Source organism: Enhydra lutris, unplaced genomic scaffold, assembly GCF_002288905.1.
Source record: "Enhydra lutris kenyoni isolate GAN:26980312 unplaced genomic scaffold, ASM228890v2 scaffoldscaffold5, whole genome shotgun sequence".
Lineage (NCBI taxonomy): Eukaryota > Metazoa > Chordata > Mammalia > Carnivora > Mustelidae > Enhydra > Enhydra lutris.
Genome location: NW_019154089.1, coordinates 44439781 through 44459868, shown reverse-complemented (window position 1 = coordinate 44459868; position 20088 = coordinate 44439781). Strand labels below are relative to the sequence as shown.

Below are 20088 nucleotides of genomic sequence, written 5' to 3'. Positions count from 1 at the left end.
CAAATCTTTATTTTTTGTATAGAATGGTTCCTTTTAAGCCAAGTTAGAATAAGGTGGTCCTATTCGTGTACATCTGTCCCTCTACATCATGTCCCTCTGTCATTTGTCCCTCTGCAGGACAGTGGGATGCTGGTGATGAAGTCACTTTGTGGGTTTGACTTTTCTAAAAGAAGTTCTCTATGACAGAAATACATCAATATCTGAAATAGTCCTTTGAACCAGTTTTTGTTTTTTTAAAGATTTTATTTATTCATTTGACAGAGAAAGATCACAAGTAGGCAGAGAGACAGGCAGAGAGAGAGAGAGAGAGAAGCAGGCTCCCTGCTGAGCAAAGAGCCCGATGTGGGGCTCGATCCCAGGACCCTGAGATCATGACCTGAGCTGAAGGCAGAGGCTTTAACCCACTGAGCAACCCAGGAGCCCCTGTCTCTCTCTCTCTCTCGTTTTTTTTTTTAAGTGATAGATTCACACTTATATAGCTTTTACATGGAATAAATAATGGGTCAATGAGATATTTACTATAGCCCTTAAATTAGGGTTTAATAATTTTTTGGAATTTTTTCTGAAGTGAGACATCCAGTTATGATCATGTAAAATGACTGCTTTCTTCCTGTGCTGATTTGAATTTTTAAAAGGCATTTGGATACCCAGACTATCTAGCTTCTTGTCTTGTCTTTTACACCCCAACTCCAGAGGTCTGCAGAAGAACTGTTTCAGAAACCACCCCTGCCATTGTCATGTTTTAGTTGTTGTGTTTGTGTGGCACATTGTTGGATAATTGTAAACGAGCACGCCTTCCTCTGATTGTTTTTTAGCTTATTTTTCCGGTTAAAACGGCAGGCATAAATTTCAGTGAAACAGGGTATGAACTTACTCATCTGCCTTTTCGGAAGTCAGTATTTTAGGAGCCTAATGATGAATCCGGTCACTTCTGCTACAGCTTCGATGTAGCTGATCTGGAAAGGAAGACCCTGTCAGCTCCCGCATTTCTTTTTTTCTTGTCGACAGAGGGCAGCAGATTTCTAAATGCTGTGGCTCGCTGTCCTTTAACAACTCCTTGTTGCCTCTTGACAGCTTGCAGCTGTTAGCAGGATTCACCTAAGACATCCGTAGTCACCTTGTAAAATTTCTCATAGAGACCATTCTCTTTTACACTGGTGAAATATATGTGAATATGGAGATAGAACTTCCTTAATCAGTACACGGACAGTAATAACTGGATCTGAATTTTTCATTGATTTCTTAATGTTATTGGTAATTTTCCATTAAATTCCTTTTTAAAATTAACTTTTACTGAAAATATCTTTTATAGATGTGATCTATGTGATTTTTTTTTGGAAGATCAAATCTCTTAAAATGATTACGAATATCATATATGTAGGATTCATACCACTTTCAAAAAGTTACGTGGATTAAACTCTCACAGCTAATAATTTTGCTCTCCAGGCAATGAATCGCTCCTTGGCTAATGTGATTCTCGGAGGCTATGGTACCACTTCAACAGCTGGTGGAAAACCCATGGAAATTTCTGGCACACATACAGAAATCAACCTTGACAATGCAATTGACATGATCCGAGAAGCTAATAGCATTATTATTACTCCAGGTAAAAAAAAGAAAAAAAGAAAAAAAAAAAGCAAACAGGGACGCCTGGGTGGCTCAGTTGGTTGGACGACTGCCTTCGGCTCAGGTCATGATCCCGGAGTTCCGGGATCAAGTCCCGCATCGGGCTCCCAGCTCCATGGGGAGTCTGCTTCTCCCTCTGACCTTCTCCTCACTCATGCTCTCTCTCACTGTCTCTCTCTCAAATAAATAAATAAAATCTTTAAAAAAAAAAAAAAAAAAAAGCAAACAATCTATAATAGCTATTGGAATTATGTTCGTGCAGTTTCTTATAATAGAAAAATTGAATTGGAACTTACTCATTTTTGAAAATTTAATGGAACCATAGAAGCAACACTATGATTATCAACTAAAAACTCTCAACTGTGTTGAGAATCCTTGGCTTCAGTTAATATTTCAGGGATCACAGAGATTTCGCAGATCGATGTGGTAGTTCTAGCCATGTCTTTCTGCGATTCTGTTCACACATTTTAGTCATCTTTGAATTTTGGTTATGTATTCCTCATAGATAGTTTTTGGAATTATTGTCAATATTAAATTAGATGTAGTACATGAAAGTATTTAGACTCACTCAGTGAAGGCTAGTAAATGTTAATCTCTTTCTTTTCAAAAGTAAATATTTTAAAAAACCATTGAGAATCATATGGTTTCCAATAAGATGAAGTAACATGACTTAATAGAAAGAACTTTGTCTGGGAGTGACAACACCTCACTTCTGTTCTTAATTTTGCTTCTAACAATTGACGTGACATTGACCATGTCATTTAATCTCCCAGCCTCAATTCCCTAATGTTTTGAGGGTTAGCTCCATTTTTCTTTCATTGGACTGCAGATTGCTGTGGTATTACAGCTAATACATTGGGTTCAGATTAAGATTTTAACTCTATCATGCTATCGTAAGAGTTTTCTAGAAAGAAAATCTATTGGTTTGACATGTGGGTGGTTTGCTGGTTGGTTATATACTAAGATGTAAATAACAAACACTAGCAGAATTGAATGTTCAGCTGCAAGCCTTCTCAATTGAGGCAGTATCATTTTCTAGAGGCATTTGAAATATGCAGATTTGGGTTTTTGTCTCGCAGATGGGGCTGCTACTGTCCTAGTGTGTGGGAGCAGACACACTAAATATGTTGTATTGCCCGGGACATTCCTGCATTGTGAATTGTCCCACCCACAGTGGCATTAGTGTTACCTGGTGAGAAACACCTGGAGTATAGAGGTAGAAAGATGTAAAGGACAAACTCTTCTCCCTTTAGACATTTTCTATCTAGGGAAGAAGTCAGATCAATAAATAACGTATAGGGGTTACGGTAAGGGCTAGATTGGACTGTGTAGACACCCTTTCTTGTTAATCATGAGGAGCATTAAGAAGGATTGTCAGGAAGTGAGGGGTTTTTTGGGGCCTTGAGGATGCACCATGTTCGGAATGGGGGAAGGCAGAGGGAACAGACTGAGCAGAGACTTGATATTTGGAAAACTGGGGTAGAAAAGTGAGGATAGGTGTGATTGATTGTATGGGGGGAGTGGACAGAGTGTAAGGGTTAATGGAGAAGGAAGAGGACTGCAGTTTGTGGTCATACCTATAATAACATCAGAAATAGGGAGCACTTTTGGGTTTTTTTTTTGTCAGAAGAGGACATTTTTCTGTTCTTCTTAGGAGACATTAAGTTTGAGGTGGAGATAGGACAATGGACGTGCCATCCTGGAGCTCAAAGGACAGGCTGAGCCTGGGCACAGATTGGGGGTCCTCAGATGGTTGTTGAAGCCATGGGATGGGCTGAGACTTTCCAAGGAGAGTGTGAGGGGTAAAGCCAAGGCCCTTGGAAGTTTCATTGTTTAAGGTGAACTGAAGGAGATTTAGTGAAGGATGTCAGAGAATAGTAACGAAGTGAGGAGAGGAACCAGGGAACTGCAGTGTTCTCAAAACCAAGTCTGAAATCAGTTTAAGACTGTTTACACAAGCCACAGGCACACACACCCAGAGTGTGTGTGCATACAAGTGTGTGTGCGGTGTGGTGTATGGGGAGGGAGTGCCCAGAAGTATCAGACAAGGCAGAACATGGAGGAGGGACCATTAGATTTTGAATTTGACATTTAGGCCAATATTTTTAAAAAGTCCAGAAGTTTGCTTTCATTTCTCATCCTATTAACGGATTGCCTTTTTTTTTTTTTTGGCATAAAAATATGTTTTGATCAAGGGAGAAATTATTCTTCATAAGATTTCAAAATAAAAATCACCCTGTTCTATGTGCTTCATGTTCTTTGCAGGCTATGGTCTCTGTGCAGCCAAAGCACAGTACCCCATTGCCGACCTGGTGAAGATGCTCTCGGAACAGGGCAAGAAAGTCAGGTCAGTGGGTGTAGTGTGAGGCTTGAGGGTGTGTGTGTGTGTGTGTGTGTGTGTCTGTGTGTGTGTGTAAGAAAAGGAAAAGCAATGACTGGTGTTTAGATGACTTTCTTACAGTGGAGTAAGAAACAGTTGTTAAAACCCTATGCTTGCCTTAGTCTGGGTACCTCGTTTCGCTGTCTCTCATACCACAGAACCTAAACACAGGCTCATTTTAGAAAAAGAAACTTTATATTGAATTCCAGGATTTTTATTAATGGGGAAAAACAGAAGTCTGGTTTCTGGTTGGATTTGGGGAAGGAGGTCAAATAAAGGAGGTCAAAGAACCACATCAAGTTGACCCTTTCTGGTTCCTAGTGTTCGCACTGACTCATGAAAAGTATGTCAAATGAGAGGTTCCTGATGAAGAGTGAGTGAGACCCAGTGGTGATCCTGTAGGCTGGTTAATGTCTGACTGGGTTCGCTCTCATATTCGTCTGTGAACAAGACCGGTGCAAATGTTCTTTTCCTAACACTGTACACTTTTTGAAATAAGGATGAGGGCAGTAGCTGTGGCTCCTTCTTGGCATTTGGGCACTAGACTCTGCCCTTGGGAGGATCTTGAGCACAGTGGAGAAGTGGAGGATGCTTCATTTCCAGATGATTCCCTGTGACTTTGGATAAAGGGTTTGAGGGATATAAAGATGGGGTCGGTGGGGGACAGACCCTTGGAATACTTCACATCTGTCTGGTGTACCTTTGGATCCCTGTTCTCGAAGTCTGCTGTCAGGAGTCTGTGAAGGGACCATCTGGAGTTGTCCCTAGGAGTCGATAACTGCTGCCTCTTTGCTAGAGAAGCTGGTTCTCTCGCAGCTTCATTGACATGGTACCATAAGTCAGAGAGACAAGCTAACTCTATTATTAAATAAAATTTGTTCGTTCACCAGAATGTTAATGTATGTTGACAAAACTGTTAATGTCTATTAATGAAAATTCCTTTTAGATGTCTATCTTACACTTTTTCTGAGGCAGATGATAAGAAAATAAGCTCAGCCATGTGCCCAGAACTAGTCAGAGCATCTATGCAAGACTGGGTGCAGAATCCTGAATGTCCCAGCTGTTAATAGTGGTGAAGAGGACTTCCATGATGGAATAAGTGGATCTGACATTTTGTTTTTTTACTTTAAAGATTTACACATTTATTTTAGAGGAGGAGTGGGAGGGACAGACAGAGAGGGACAGAGAATCTCAAGCAGATTCCCCGCTGAGTGCAGAGTCTGACGCGGGGCTCGATCTCATAACCCTGAGATCAGGGCCCTGAGATCACGACCTGAGGCAAAACCAAGAGTCTGGCGCTTAACGGACTGCTCTACCCAGACGCCCCAAGTGGATCTATCATTTTAGTATCAGCTGCATTTGCTCTCTTCCTTCCTTCTTTCCCTCCCTCACTCCCCACTCTGCCTTCCTGTGATCCATAGTTAGTGTTTTCATATATAGAGAGTCAGAATACTCTTTTGTGGTAGGACTAGCTTTTCTGTGATGTCAGTGTTTCCGTGTTTAGTATAATCTTAGAAAATTGAAGATAGACGATGAGAAAAATCTCTTTTAAAAAAAAAAAGATTTTATTTACTTATGTAAGAGAGAGCAAGTGCATGAGAAAGAGCATGCGAACTCGAGTGGGGCAGGGAGGGAGAGAGGGAGAAGCAAGCTCCCCACTGAGCAGGAAGCCGGATGTGGGGCTCCATCCCACGACTCTAAGATCATGACCTGAGCTGAAGGCAGGTGCCCCACTGACTTTGTTTTTTGATTTTCACCTATGAAGTCCCATTTTGGTCACCATTGTCCATTTTCTTATCTGGTATTGTACAGGGCTGCCCTTTTAATCATACGCTTGCTGCTTAAAGCATTTGCAGACCTACATAAGGAAAGGATGTGTTAAAGAATCTTTTATGATTTTCTTAAACAGTGATTGTTTTTCTTTATTCAGTCCACATGTAGGAAGTCTAATGTATTGGTAATGCCTTCTATCACCACAAATGTTTAGGACATGAGTGGCAATCTTACGAAGTAGAGAAAGATGGCTTTCCTGTCTTAGATTATTCCCTTCCCAGAGGATAACTAAGACAGGAAAGCCATTTCTCCTTTGGGAAGGGAATGATTAAGCTGACATCCCTCTCTTATTACCCATTGACCAGCCCATGTTAACCAGACATCTTGGAAAATCAGTCCGGGGTGAGGTGGATGCAGTATTGGAGGGCCTCAAGACTGTCGGGTAACTTGACGGAAGCAGGATGTGAGGGGAAAGGAATAAGAGGGATGGAGAAAATGTTCTGGAAAGAAAAGGGATGAGATAAATGAAATCTCAGTTTCTGACCTGACTAAAATTTGATTTTGATTCATGAGGACATAAGATAAATTGCTGTTTTAGGATGATTTCTGTCACCCTGAGTGGGAAAAATAGTTGCTTGACTTCAGCTATATGGAAGATATTAAACATATACGGAAAGTATCTCAGTTATAATTTGTGCTTTATTGAAGTAATTTTGTGAACAGGATGTCAGACTTGATGTGAGAGAGCTCTCCTGTCATTTCACATAATTGTCATAGTTTGTTCGAATAATTTTTTAATAATAAACTTATTAGTAATTTATTATGTAGGATCAGAGTGAAACAGTTCAGTCTAATTTCTCTATTTGTGAGTTAGGAAAAATTAGCCACTTATGTTGATCAATTTCATAATAAAGGTGAAATTAAATATTAATATATCAGGTTTTTTTACTGTGATCTGTTGAATTTTCAATATGGGCTTTGTAGCAAGTTATGCAGATTTCATGTTTGAATTAAATGGAACATTCCAGAACTATTCTTGCTGACACAGTAACAGTAGATTATCCTATTCTTCCCTTCTAGTTTCTGAGTAGAGTTTTTTTTTTTTTTTTAATTTAAAGGGAGTCATGGAAATTGTTGATTTTTGTCTCATGTACGTCGTCGTCTTTTCCTAGGAGAAATGCAGATTTTCTTGATGGAATTAGGAATATGTGTATCCATAGATGCTAGCTTTTTTTTTTTTTTTAGAAGACAAATGTGTGTTTGCATAAGAGATGGCTGCAGCGTTACCTCATATTTTAATGAAATAAATCTGTATTTACAGTTAGCAGTAATTTAGTACTTTCATCACCCTGTGGAGCTCCCACGGTGTTCATTGAGCACAGCTGCTGGGCCTCTGGTTTTAGGAGATCTTTGTGCCTCAGGACCCAGCATGCCTAGCATCCAGATGTGGCGACATATTCACACACATCCCCCGTGGAAATATGCCAGTGTGGACATACGATTGTCATCAATTAGTTATGCCCAAGTGGTGCCAAGAAGAATTGCCTCTGTCATACAGTCTGTCTAGCTTCACGGCCCATGATTGATTTAGAGACACTCCTGTTTTCCTTTGCTTTGGCTGTAGTCATAACATGCTCACCGGGAGCTGAGATGACATAATGAACCACGTGACATTTCATGACAGCAGCTCATGAGTGTTCACTACCTAGACTTTCTTCAGTGGCCAGTGTACAGTTGCTTCCCAGTTGCCCAGAACACCTCTGTAACTCACCTAACTTATGCTTGATCTCTAAAAGCATTTTATTCCAAAAAATTTATGCTATGAGAGTACAGACCTTTTTTCTCTTGATTTCCCAATCTTTGGATTGATATGATGGGCTTTTCCCTATAGAGCAGAAATAGTGTTCCCACTGAGTAATTCTTAGAAAGAGGTGTATTTTTTCTTTTTGCAATTAATCACAGTTCGATTTTCTTTTCGGAAAGCATTATTGCTTAGATTATCACAGAAGTCTTTTGAGTTTATGAAACCACCCTTCAATTTTTTTTTTTTTTTTGTTATTTTTGCAAATTATCTTTTTTTTTTTTTAATTTTATTTTTTTAAACATATAATATCTTTTTATCCCCAGGGGTACAGGTCTGTGAATCGCCAGGTTTACACACTTCACAGCACTCACCATAGCACATACCCTCCCCAATGTCCATAATCCCACCCCCCCAACCCCCCTCCCCCCATTAACCCTCAGTTTGTTTTGTGAGATTAAGAGTCAATTATGGTTTGTCTCCCTCCCAATCCCATCTTGTTTCATTTATTCTTCTCCTACCCCCTTAACCCCCCATGTTGCATCTCCTCTCCCTCATATCAGGGAGATCATATGATAGTTGTCTTTCTCCAATTGACTTATTTCGCTAAGCATGATACCCTCTAGTTCCATCCACGTCGTCGCAAATGGCAAGATTTCATTTCTTTTGATGGCTGCATAGTATTCCATTGTGTATATATACCACATCTTCTTTATCCATTCGTCTGTTGATGGACATCTAGGTTCTTTCCATAGTTTGGCTATTGTAGACATTGCTGCTATAAACATTCGGGTGCACGTGCCCCTTCGGATCACTACGTTTGTATCTTTAGGGTAAATACCCAGCAGTGCAATTGCTGGGTCATAGGGTAGTTCTATTTTCAACATTTTGAGGAACCTCCATGCTGTTTTCCAGAGTGGTTGCACCAGCTTGCATTCCCACCAACAGTGTAGGAGGGTTCCCCTTTCTCCGCATCCTCGCCAGCATCTGTCATTTCCTGACTTGTTAATTTTAGCCATTCTGACTGGTGTGAGGTGATATCTCATTGTGGTTTTGATTTGTATTTCCCTGATGCCGAGTGATATGGAGCACTTTTTCATGTGTCTGTTGGCCATCTGGATGTCTTCTTTGCAGAAATGTCTGTTCATGTCCTCTGCCCATTTCTTGATTGGATTATTTGTTCTTTGGGTGTTGAGTTTGCTAAGTTCTTTATAGATTTTGGACACTAGCCCTTTATCTGATATGTCATTTGCAAATACCTTCTCCCATTCTGTCAGTTGTCTTTTGGTTTTGTTAACTGTTTCCTTTGCTGTGCAAAAGCTTTTGATCTTGATAAAATCCCAATAGTTCATTTTTGCCCTCGCTTCCCTTGCCTTTGGCGATGTTCCTAGGAAGATGTTGCTGCGGCTGAGGTCGAAGAGGTTGCTGCCCGTGTTCTCCTCAAGGATTTTGATGGATTCCTTTCTCACATTGAGATCCTTCATCCATTTTGAGTCTATTTTTGTGTGTGGTGTAAGGAAATGATCCAATTTCATTTTTCTGCATGTGGCTGTCCAATTTTCCCAACACCATTTGTTGAAGAGGCTGTCTTTTTTCCATTGGACATTCTTTCCTGCTTTGTCAAAGATGAGTTGACCATAGAGTTGAGGGTCTATTTCTGGGCTCTCTATTCTGTTCCATTGATCTATGTGTCTGTTTTTGTGCCAGTACCATGCTGTCTTGATGATGACAGCTTTGTAATAGAGCTTGAAGTCCGGAATTGTGATGCCACCAACTTTGGCTTTCTTTTTCAATATTGCTTTGGCTATTCGAGGTCTTTTCTGGTTCCATATAAATTTTAGGATTATTTGTTCCATTTCTTTGAAAAAAATGGATGGTACTTTGATAGGAATTGCATTAAATGTGTAGATTGCTTTAGGTAGCATAGACATTTTCACAATATTTATTCTTCCAATCCAGGAGCATGGAACATTTTTCCATTTCTTTGTGTCTTCCTCAATTTCTTTCATGAGTACTTTATAGTTTTCTGTGTATAGATTCTTAGTCTCTTTGGTTAGATTTATTCCTAGGTATCTTATAGTTTTGGGTGCAATTGTAAATGGGATGGACTCCTTAATTTCTCTTTCTTCTGTCTTGTTGTTGGTGTAGAGAAATGCAACTGATTTCTGTGCATTGATTTTATATCCTGACACTTTACTGAATTCCTGTACAAGTTCTAGCAGTTTTGGAGTGGAGTCTTTTGGGTTTTCCACATATAGTATCATATCATCTGCGAAGAGTGATAGTTTGACTTCTTCTTTGCCAATTTGGATGCCTTTAATTTCCTTTTGTTGTCTGATTGCTGAGGCTAGGACTTCTAGTACTATGTTGAATAGCAGTGGTGATAACGGACATCCCTGCCGTGTTCCTGACCTTAGCGGAAAAGCTTTCAGTTTTTCTCCATTGAGAATGATATTTGCGGTGGGTTTTTCATAGACGGCTTTGATAATATTGAGGTATGTGCCCTCTATCCCTACACTTTGAAGAGTTTTCATCAGGAAGGGATGCTGTACTTTGTCAAATGCTTTTTCAGCATCTATGGAGAGTATCATATGGTTCTTGTTCTTTCTTTTATTAATGTGTTGTATCACATTGATTGATTTGCGGATGTTGAACCAACCTTGCAGCCCTGGAATAAATCCCACTTGGTCGTGGTGAATAATCCTTTTAATGTACTGTTGAATCCTATAGGCTAGTATTTTGGCGAGAATTTTTGCATCTGTGTTCATCAAGGATATTGGTCTGTAGTTCTCTTTTTTGATGGGATCCTTGTCTGGTTTTGGGATCAAGGTGATGCTGGCCTCATAAAATGAGTTTGGAAGTTTTCCTTCCATTTCTATTTTTTGGAACAGTTTCAGGAGAATAGGAATTAGTTCTTCTTTAAATGTTTGGTAGAATTCCCCCGGGAAGCCATCTGGCCCTGGGCTTTTGTTTGTTTGGAGATTTTTGATGACTGTTTCAATCTCCTTACTGGTTATGGGTCTGTTCAGGCTTTCTATTTCTTCCTGGTTCAGTTGTGGTAGTTTATATGTCTCTAGGAATGCATCCATTTCTTCCAGATTGTCAAATTTGTTGGTGTAGAGTTGCTCATAGTATGTTCTTATAATTGTCTGTATTTCTTTGGTGTTCGTTGTGATCTCTCCTCTTTCATTCATGATTTTATTTATTTGGGTCCTTTCTCTTTTCTTTTTGATAAGTCTGGCCAGGGGTTTATCGATCTTATTAATTCTTTCAAAGAACCAGCTCCTAGTTTTGTTGATTTGTTCTATTGTTTTTTTGGTTTCTATTTCATTGATTTCTGCTCTGATCTTTATGATTTCTCTTCTCCTGCTGGGTTTAGGGTTTCTTTCTTGTTCTTTCTCTAGCTCTTTTAGGTGTAGGGTTAGTTTGTGTACCTGAGACCTTTCTTGTTTCTTGAGAAAGGCTTGTACCGCTATATATTTTCCTCTCAGGACTGCCTTTGTTGTGTCCCACAGATTTTGAACCGTTGTGTTTTCATTATCATTTGTTTCCATGAATTTTTTCAACTCTTCTTTAATTTCCTGGTTGACCCATTCATTCTTTAGAAGGATGCTGTTTAGTCTCCATGTATTTGGGTTCTTTCCAAATTTCCTCTTGTGATTGAGTTCTAGCTTCAGAGCATTGTGGTCTGAAAATATGCAGGGGATGATTCCAATCTTTTGATAATGGTTGAGACCTGATTTAGGACCGAGAATATGATCTATTCTGGAGAATGTTCCATGTGCACTAGAGAAGAATGTGTATTCTGTTGCTTTGGGATGAAATGTTCTGAATATATCTGTGATGTCCATCTGGTCCAGTGTGTCATTTAAGGCCTTGATTTCCTTGTTGATCTTTTGCTTGGATGATCTGTCCATTTCAGTGAGGGGAGTGTTAAAGTCCCCTACGATTATTGTATTATTGTCAATGTGTTTCTTTGATTTTGTTATTAATTGGTTTATATAGTTGGCTGCTCCCATGTTAGGGGCATAGATATTTAAAATTGTTAGATCTTCTTGTTGGACAGTTCCTTTGAGTATGATATAGTGTCCTTCCTCATCTCTTATTATAGTCTTTGGCTTAAAATCTAATTGATCTGATATAAGGATTGCCACTCCTGCTTTTTTCTGATGTCCATTAGCATGGTAAATTCTTTTCCACCCCCTCACTTTAAATCTGGAGGTGTCTTCAGGTTTAAGATGAGTTTCTTGTAGGCAACATATAGATGGGTTTTGTTTTTTTATCCATTCTGATACCCTGTGTCTTTTGATTGGGGCATTTAGCCCATTAACATTCAGGGTAAGTATTGAGAGATATGAATTTAGTGCCATTGTATTGCCTGTAAGGTGACTGTTATTGTATATTGTCTCTGTTCCTTTCTGATCTACTACTTTTAGGGTCTCTCTTTGCTTAGAGGACCCCTTTCAATATTTCCTGTAGAGCTGGTTTGGTATTTGCAAATTCTTTCAGTTTTTGTTTGTCCTGGAAGCTTTTAATCTCTCCTTCTATTTTCAATGATAGCCTAGCTGGATATAGTATTCTTGGCTGCATGTTTTTCTCGTTTAGTACTCTGAATATATCATGCCAGCTCTTTCTGGCCTGCCAGGTCTCTGTGGATAAGTCTGCTGCCAATCTAATATTTTTACCATTGTATGTTACAGACTTCTTTTCCCGGGCTGCTTTCAGGATCTTCTCTTTGTCACTAAGACTTGTAAATTTTACTATTAGGTGACGGGGTGTGGACCTATTCTTATTGACTTTGAGGGGGGTTCTCTGAATCTCCTGGATTTTGATGCTTGCTCCCTTTGCCATATTGGGGAAATTCTCTCCAATAATTCTCTCCAATATACCTTACACCCTTCAATTTTTTTGATTGGCTAACTGATGTTAGACATTGCTTTCCTGTTAATGTTCAACTGTATCTTTCTATTAATAATTTGCTGATAGAAATTTCTTGTTATCAGGTATTGAGAGAAAAGGGTGCCTAAGCCCAGTTGCCACTCTCAAAAGTGTATGGTTATGAAGCAAACAAACCTATAAACAGATGACTCAGTGAATGAATTCCATTTAATGTGATAGTGTGCTAGGAAAAGTAGAGTAGAAGGAGGGTCAGAATGCAAAGGAGAGTAGTTATTTGTCCAGGGGACATTTTAAACCTTTTATGCTACTCGTAACATGAATTTCTGTGCAGGTTTTTAAAAACATTTAATATTTTTTTCATTTTTCTGTCTAAACACATTTAGCCACCAGTGGTGTTTGTGGTTCAATGGTGTTTTATAGTCTTGTGTGACATGGCTTTGGTTTAAATATAGGTTAGTTTTGCTTAGGAATACACTCTTTGAAGATATTTCAGGATGAGATAATTTGTCAAGCTAACTGGATTTTCTTTTTTCGAAGGTTAAATGTAATTCAAGTAAATAGAGTTCAGCCGCTTTGGATTTGTTGTTTATTGAGGTGCAAGAAGAGATAGGACATTCACATGCTTCTGAAGAGAATAGATATTAGGCCAGATAAAAGATTTTGTATTTGAGCAAAGAAATAAGACATTATTCAGCATTTTTTAAAACGATTATTTATTTATTTAAGAGAGTGAGAGAAAGCATGAGAGGGGGAAGGTCAGAGGGAGAGGCAGACCCCCCGCTGAGCAGGGAGACTAATGTGGGACTGGATCTGGGGACTCCAGGATCATGACCTGAGCTGAAGGCAGTTACTCAACCAGCTGATCCACCCAGGTGCCCTATTTAGCATTTTTTAAAAAAAGGTTTTCTTTATTCATGGTTCAGGGGGAGGCAGAGGCAGAGGGAGAAACAGGCTCCTGGAGAGCCTGATGCGTGACTCGGTCCCAGGACCCTGGTATCATGACCTGAGCTGAAGGCAGATGCCCAACTGACTGAGCCACCCAGGCACCCTTAGCATTTTTATGATAGCTTTGCAATACGTTCTTTTTAGACGTGACTACTCATGTTAATGACCATTCACTGAACGACTCATTACATAGTGTTTTGTGCCAGGCACTGTTCTAGGTCCCGAGAATACATCTGTGAATATGCAGAGAGAGTAAAACCGAAGAAAGTGTGTGCATCCACTCACATCTGTTTTCAACCTATTGTATAGAATTGCCAGTAAATTCTCCGCTCAGAGTGTCTCTTGTGCTCTTAGAAAGCAACCCTGTCCCTCCCAGATTCTGGCTGTTGGCCAGACTACCTTTGGCTTTCTGTTTATATGGTATATTGGTGTAGCAGAAAGAAAGTCTGTGATGGTTTGTACAGCCTCCGCCTTACAGTTCATTCTAGGGCGCGTTTCTCAGTCTGTCTTCTCGCAGTTCTGGTGCTCTGAGGGAGAAACTTTACTCCCGATGAAACTGGTGCCTCTGACCACCAGGGTGTTTCTCGGCTTCTTGTTCTAGTATTAGTCGTGATAAACTCTGAGCTGAGGTTCTTCAGTGACGTTCACGTAAATATGGCGGAGTATAAATAAATAAATAAATAAACGCCCATTTCTCATTTCATGTTCCCCTTCTTTAATATTTTGCTGACAGTGTCATCTTACAGTGCTCACTGGCCATTACTTCCCAACAGCATCATGAAGCTTGTTCAGGCAGGAAGATGACATTATGTATAATTTTTTTAAAAAGATTTTATTTATTTATTTGACAGACAGAGATCACAAGTAGGCAGAGAGGCAGGCAGAGAGAGAGGGAGGGAAGCAGACTCCCCGCTGAGCAGAGAGCCTAATGCGGGGCTCGATCCCAGGACCCTGGGATCATGACCTGAGCTGAAAGCAGAGGCTTTAACCCACTGAGCCACCCAGGCGTCCTATGTATAATTTTTTTTTTACCAAGTCTCTGCCCTATGCCAGAATATAATATTTTAGAACTCGAGTGGCAAATAGAATTTCAATTTTTCCCGTGATATCGTTCTTCATAGTCTTGTTGGTTGTTTTGAAATAAAAAGCGTGTCAGTCATCATACAGTTTCTGTTCTGGGCTTGGTTGCTGGATTTGTTTCAGAGATGGAAAAGCCAGATTTGGGCACAGTCTGTAAAAGCATCCTTGGAGGGGAACGGGTGGTGTTGTGGTGTGGTTCTGTAGAGGGCTGCATTAATGTTTGCACTGTCTTCTGGCCTGACCCCCTTTAGATGACTTCTCATTCTTCTGGTGATCTCAGTGTCCCAGGCCACATGCACAAATAGAAAATGGGACTGTAGCCCTTTGGCAAATTCTTTCTCATTCACAGTCATTGAAAAGGTTATATTCTGTATTAGAAAAACTGTGCCCCTGAGACATTTTTGTAAGCTCCTTAACATTCATAATTTTTTTTTTCCTAAAGAAGGGGAGGCTGTAGATAAACATCAGATTTCAGATCAGCCCTGATTTGCCTTCAAAAAAAGAATGAAAGGTACATAATGTTTTCTAATTCTGGCTATTGGAAAGTTCTAGAAAATTAAATGAACATTTTTTTTCCCATTCAGAACCATATAAGTGAGTTCATCTAAACCACTATTTCTAAGGTCTTTCACAATTTTAGAGAGGTAGGTGTCTGTCCTTTTACCTAAGAAGCCTCTCCAGGAAGTTGATTCCACAGCCTTTCTCATTAACCAGTTTTTGTGGACAGCAGCGGCCTTGTCAGGAGGGTTTTTCCCTACTTCATCACAATGTTTCTCTTCAGGTGAATAAGCTAACCTTACCCAGCTGGTCTCAGCCTTTTCACCAGTAAGGATGATTTGTGTAACATTTAGCCTGCTTCAAGCTTTACAAGTTTTTATTCTAAACTGCATTTACTACAGTTCTTTATTTAAAAAAAAAAAAACAAACTTCCTTGTGCTTTTAATCAGTGACGTGTAGCTGTCAATCAGAAGTTGTCATCAGAATGTGACAAACCAAAAGAACCTGCCTTTTCAGGTCCCACCATATTTTCCACAGGTGAAATGCACAATTAGATTACAAAAATAATTAAATATAGTAACAGATTTTTTTTTTTTAAGATTTTTAAAAAATTTATTTGGCAGAGAGAGAGAGTGCAAGCGGGGGAAGCAGCAGAGGCAGAGGGAGAAGCAGGTTCCCCGCTGAGCAGGGAGCCCGATGCAGGGGCTCGATCCCAGGACCCCGAGATCATGACCTGAGCTGAAGGCAGATCCTTAACCAACTGAGCCACTCAGGTGCCAAGATCTTTTTATTACCTTCACGGGCCCTGCTCAGAATGGAGCATTGCCACGTGCAAAACATAGAATACAAGAGTCCTTAAGGTGTGTGTGGCCCAGACCAGGGACTCTTCCTTGCATCTCCAGTGGAGCTCCCAACCTGTTCTGTGATGAATACAGTGCACACATATTTGGTGTAATTCTAAATAAAGGAGTCCTGCCTTGGGAAGTAGTCGATGGGAGAATCTTTAAGGTCTATTTTAACTCTTATTTTTTTATTTTTTAGGTTTTTATTTTAACTACAGTTAACATACAGTGTTGTATTAGTTTCATGTATACAATTTAGTGATTCAGCACTTCCGTACAAGACCTGGTGCTCATCACAAGTGCCCTCCTTCATCCCCATCACCTGTTTCCCCCATCCCCCCCACTCACCTCCCCTCTGGTAATTACCAGTTCTCTACAGATAAGAGTATGTTTCAGTTAGTATCCAAAACATATGAAGAACTCATAAAATTCAACACACAAAAAACAAATAATCCAGTTAAGAAATGGGCAGAAGATATGACTAGACATTTTTCAAAGAAGGCATACAGATGGCCAACAGACACATGGAAGGGTGCTCAATATCACTGATTGTCGGGGAAACACAAACCAAAACTACAATGAGAGATCACCTCACACATGTCAGAATGGCTAAAATGAACAACTCAAGAAACAACAGGTGTTGGTGAGAATGTGGAGAAAGGGGAACCCTCTTACACTGTTGGTGGGAATGCAAACTGGTGCAACCACTCTGGAAAACAGTATGGAAGTTCCTCAAGAAGTTAAAAATAGAGCCACCCTATGACCCAGTAATTGCATCACTAGGCAGTTACCAAGAGAACACAAAAATACTAATTCAAAGGGATACATGCACGCGGATGTTCATAGTGGCATTATCTATAATAGCCAAATTTTGGAAGAGCCCACATGTCCACTGACTGATGGATGGATAAGGAAAATGTGGTATATATACACAATGGAATATTGCTCAGCCATCAGAAAGAATGAGATCTTGCCATTTACAACAACATAGATGGATCTAGAGGGTATCCTGCTGAGCAAAATAACTCAGAGAAAGACAAATGGCATATGAAACCTATCTTTTAAAGGTTCTTTAGTAAGAGATTAATAATTAGTTTTCTTCGTCTCTTTTTATATACCTTACAGTTCCATGGTGACAGTTATTTTCTGTCCAGTCTTTGCCGATTTTATTCCACAGCCTTCTGGCTTCCTTGCTTGGGTTCAGTTCCAGACCAGTGCAGAAGTCTCTCAGTGACTTGATCTCGTATTTCCCAGCCTCCAGGGAGGCGGACATGTTTGTTGTTTTAGTCACCCAGCTTACCGTAGTCTGTTATAGCGGCCCAGTCAGACCAAGACATTCCTGTTCAAGGAATTGGATGGCATTCTCCCTGAGAAATACATCATCATTAGCACTCGTGAAAACATTCTTTTACTGGAGAGCTTTGGATAGTAAGTGACAAAAATCTGAGGAATCCTGAGGTAGGAGAATGAAGAGAGAAATGGCGAAGTGACTTCATTTTTGGGAGTGTGGAAGTGGAATGTTTCCACACTACCAAAAACCTGTTCTGAGTGTGGAAGCATAACTTCACCTTGCCTGTAATCACAAGAGGAAGCAGCAGCTCCCTGGGGCCTGGTTCCTGAGCTGCCTAGCGGCTCCCCAGCCCTCTTGTTTTGACTCTTAAGGTTTTATTGGTTTATAAATATTTATGGTTAAAAGCAGGAAGAATAAACAGGCTTCCAACAAGCGAAACTTCAAAAAGTTTTCCCTTTGTTATGTCTTTTTCCTCATTAATTTGTCAACTTCCTAGGAGCTTAGAGTAGCATATTTAGGAAAATTGTGGGATGATAATACTGGGAGGCAGAATTCCCAAATGTTGTCAACGTATATTTGAAAATATAAAACACAGCAAGAGAAACGAAACGAACTCTTTGAACATCTTGAGTATGAAAACACGTTCTGTGCAGTGACTGGCAAAAATATATGACCAAATAGTTGAAGGTTATAAAAGGATTTTTTTTTTATCTGAAGATCCTTTGCAGTATTTATAATAGTAGGAGGCAGCAAAATGGAGAAAACACTAAATGCTGTAGAATGAGGCCCCGTTGTCTCTGTAGTTTCTTTGTCTTATTGTTGAGTTGGGTCACTTGGCTCTTCTTCATGTTTTATTGCTGAACTAAATCTGGATATTTCCATAATGCAAGAAGGAAAATGTAGTTTATTTGAGCAGTTGTGGTAGGATCCATGTGGTGAATGTTTTATGCTCTCTTTACTAGTCCCACATGTCCTAGAATAACGGCTGTAGCACACCCTGGTCAGACATATTGTCTCCATGGCTCACGATCATGGGAATTCACATCGTTGTGTCCCCTTTAGAACATGTGGTGTCTGAAGTCTAATGGGAAGTTGCGAAAAAGTATAAAAATGGGGTTTATAGCATCATGTGTTATAAAAGAAGCTTAGAAAACGTGTTTTCTCACTTGCATTTTTACCATGTTTTACCCTGTTAACACGAAATTTCAAATCACTCTTGTATACACTCTTATTTGTTGTTGCTCTTTCTTGGGTAATTTAAAAGGCTCTGAAGATCATGTTGTTTTATCTGAGTAGATTATTCCCCTTTTTTGAGCCATGCCTGGGTCTATCGGGAACTTTTAATTAGGGACTGAGGCCTTAGTGTTTATTATATTTTATTACATTTTTATAGTATTTTATTATATAATGTTTCACACAAAACTATCATTTTCATATTTGAGAGAGGAAAAGAGCAAAAAGGAATTACCTGGCATCTTTTTTCTTGAAATTTTTCTTGCTTCAAGATAAGTGAGACAATTATCCTGACTTAATGACGACACTTGTTGTATTTGTCCGTTGGGGAAACCGTATTCTTTTGCCTAATTGTATCTGTGGAACGGTTAAATGTGGCCTTTTGAAATCTGATTTTATCAAAGAAGTGTGTCTCTGCATATTAGTCATGAACACGTTCCCAGTGAGTCCAATATTCACAGTTACTGGCCTTAGTCTTTATTGACTATATCATTCTTTTAGTCTTTTGATGTCGTTGTGAATACAAAGAATGCTTTTATTGGACTATATTGCTATTTACTGGAATTTTAAGGTAAAAATTAGCAAACCAACTCAGAAATGTTGACATGAAACCAACATTTTTTAATGTAAAAATGTGTATTTTTCTATAAATGGTCATTAAAAGGTACATTTATTTGAAAAATACTATGAGCATTTATATTACACAGATGTACTTGAACAGAATATTATCATTGAAGGTTAATTTATTAAAGGCTTATTATGCTTGGTATTGGTCTAAAGTATTTTGTATGAAAGCCTCTTTATATGAACTATCTCACTTAAATCTCACAATAGTCTTCTGAAGAGGTTTGTTCTCAATCCCACTGGGTGCAGAGGAAAGGGAGGCATACAGGAGTGAACTGTCCAAATGTTGCGAATCTGGGCAGTGGTTCTCCAGAACTTTCACCGCAATTCTTTACTACTTCCCTAAATTCTTTCTCTAAAAAGAGATGTAGAACATTTATGAGTCAATGTACCTTACTGGGCACATGGTGTTACTTAAAACCTTTTCTCTCCTTCCTTCCCATTGAGTCCCTAGAAGGAATGCCAGGTGTTGTGGGAGCTGATAAGTAAGCCATATTACTATGTTACTATGATGTTACTATGTTGCAGTGCAACCTAAGGAGGAGAGACATTAAGAGAGTTCTGGGAACCTGGAAGATCTTTCTGTGATCTCATTTTTGTATTATTTTCCTTCTGCAGAATCTTGTTGTGGACAGGGACAGCTGATTTTGCTTTTGTTAAGTATGTGCGCAATAGAGATAATTTTCATGGCTCAAAAGGAAGAACTAAAAGGCTAGTAGGCTTTGCATTTTCAAATTCTGGATATTCTGCATACAATATGGAACATTGATGAGCTTTGGCCATCAGTTCCTGGAAATGACTGGCCATGGCCAAACCAATGTCTGGTATAATTAACTGTAATACATACTTTGGAGATAAGCCAGTTACATGGGCCAGAATTGTTATTAACTCACATTGACTTATCAGTGTGCACATATATATTTCTACAAATTCAGTGTGTTCTGTTATTTCTCTCAAAACACTGGCATTTTCTTGTAAGAGCCTTGCGTGTGTTTCCCTCCAACAGTAGAGTTTTAAGGTTTAGTATAATAAATTATTATGCCAATAGATATAAAATGATCTGTCCTTTGGGATATTCAGCATAAGATATTGGTTA

The 20088-nt window shown here is 39.3% G+C and overlaps 1 protein-coding gene across 4 annotated transcripts in view; it reads left to right on the top strand.

The window, feature by feature from the left end:
- LOC111141000 (NAD(P) transhydrogenase, mitochondrial) overlaps positions 1-20088 on the top strand; it is a 98857-nt gene that overhangs the window by 67916 nt on the left and 10853 nt on the right. For all 4 annotated transcript variants that reach the window (XM_022493307.1, XM_022493308.1, XM_022493309.1 and 1 more), the window contains 2 exons: positions 1447-1606; positions 3892-3973. In XM_022493307.1, coding sequence (XP_022349015.1) covers positions 1447-1606; positions 3892-3973 — 242 coding nt within the window. The remainder of the gene's footprint in view (positions 1-1446; positions 1607-3891; positions 3974-20088) is intronic.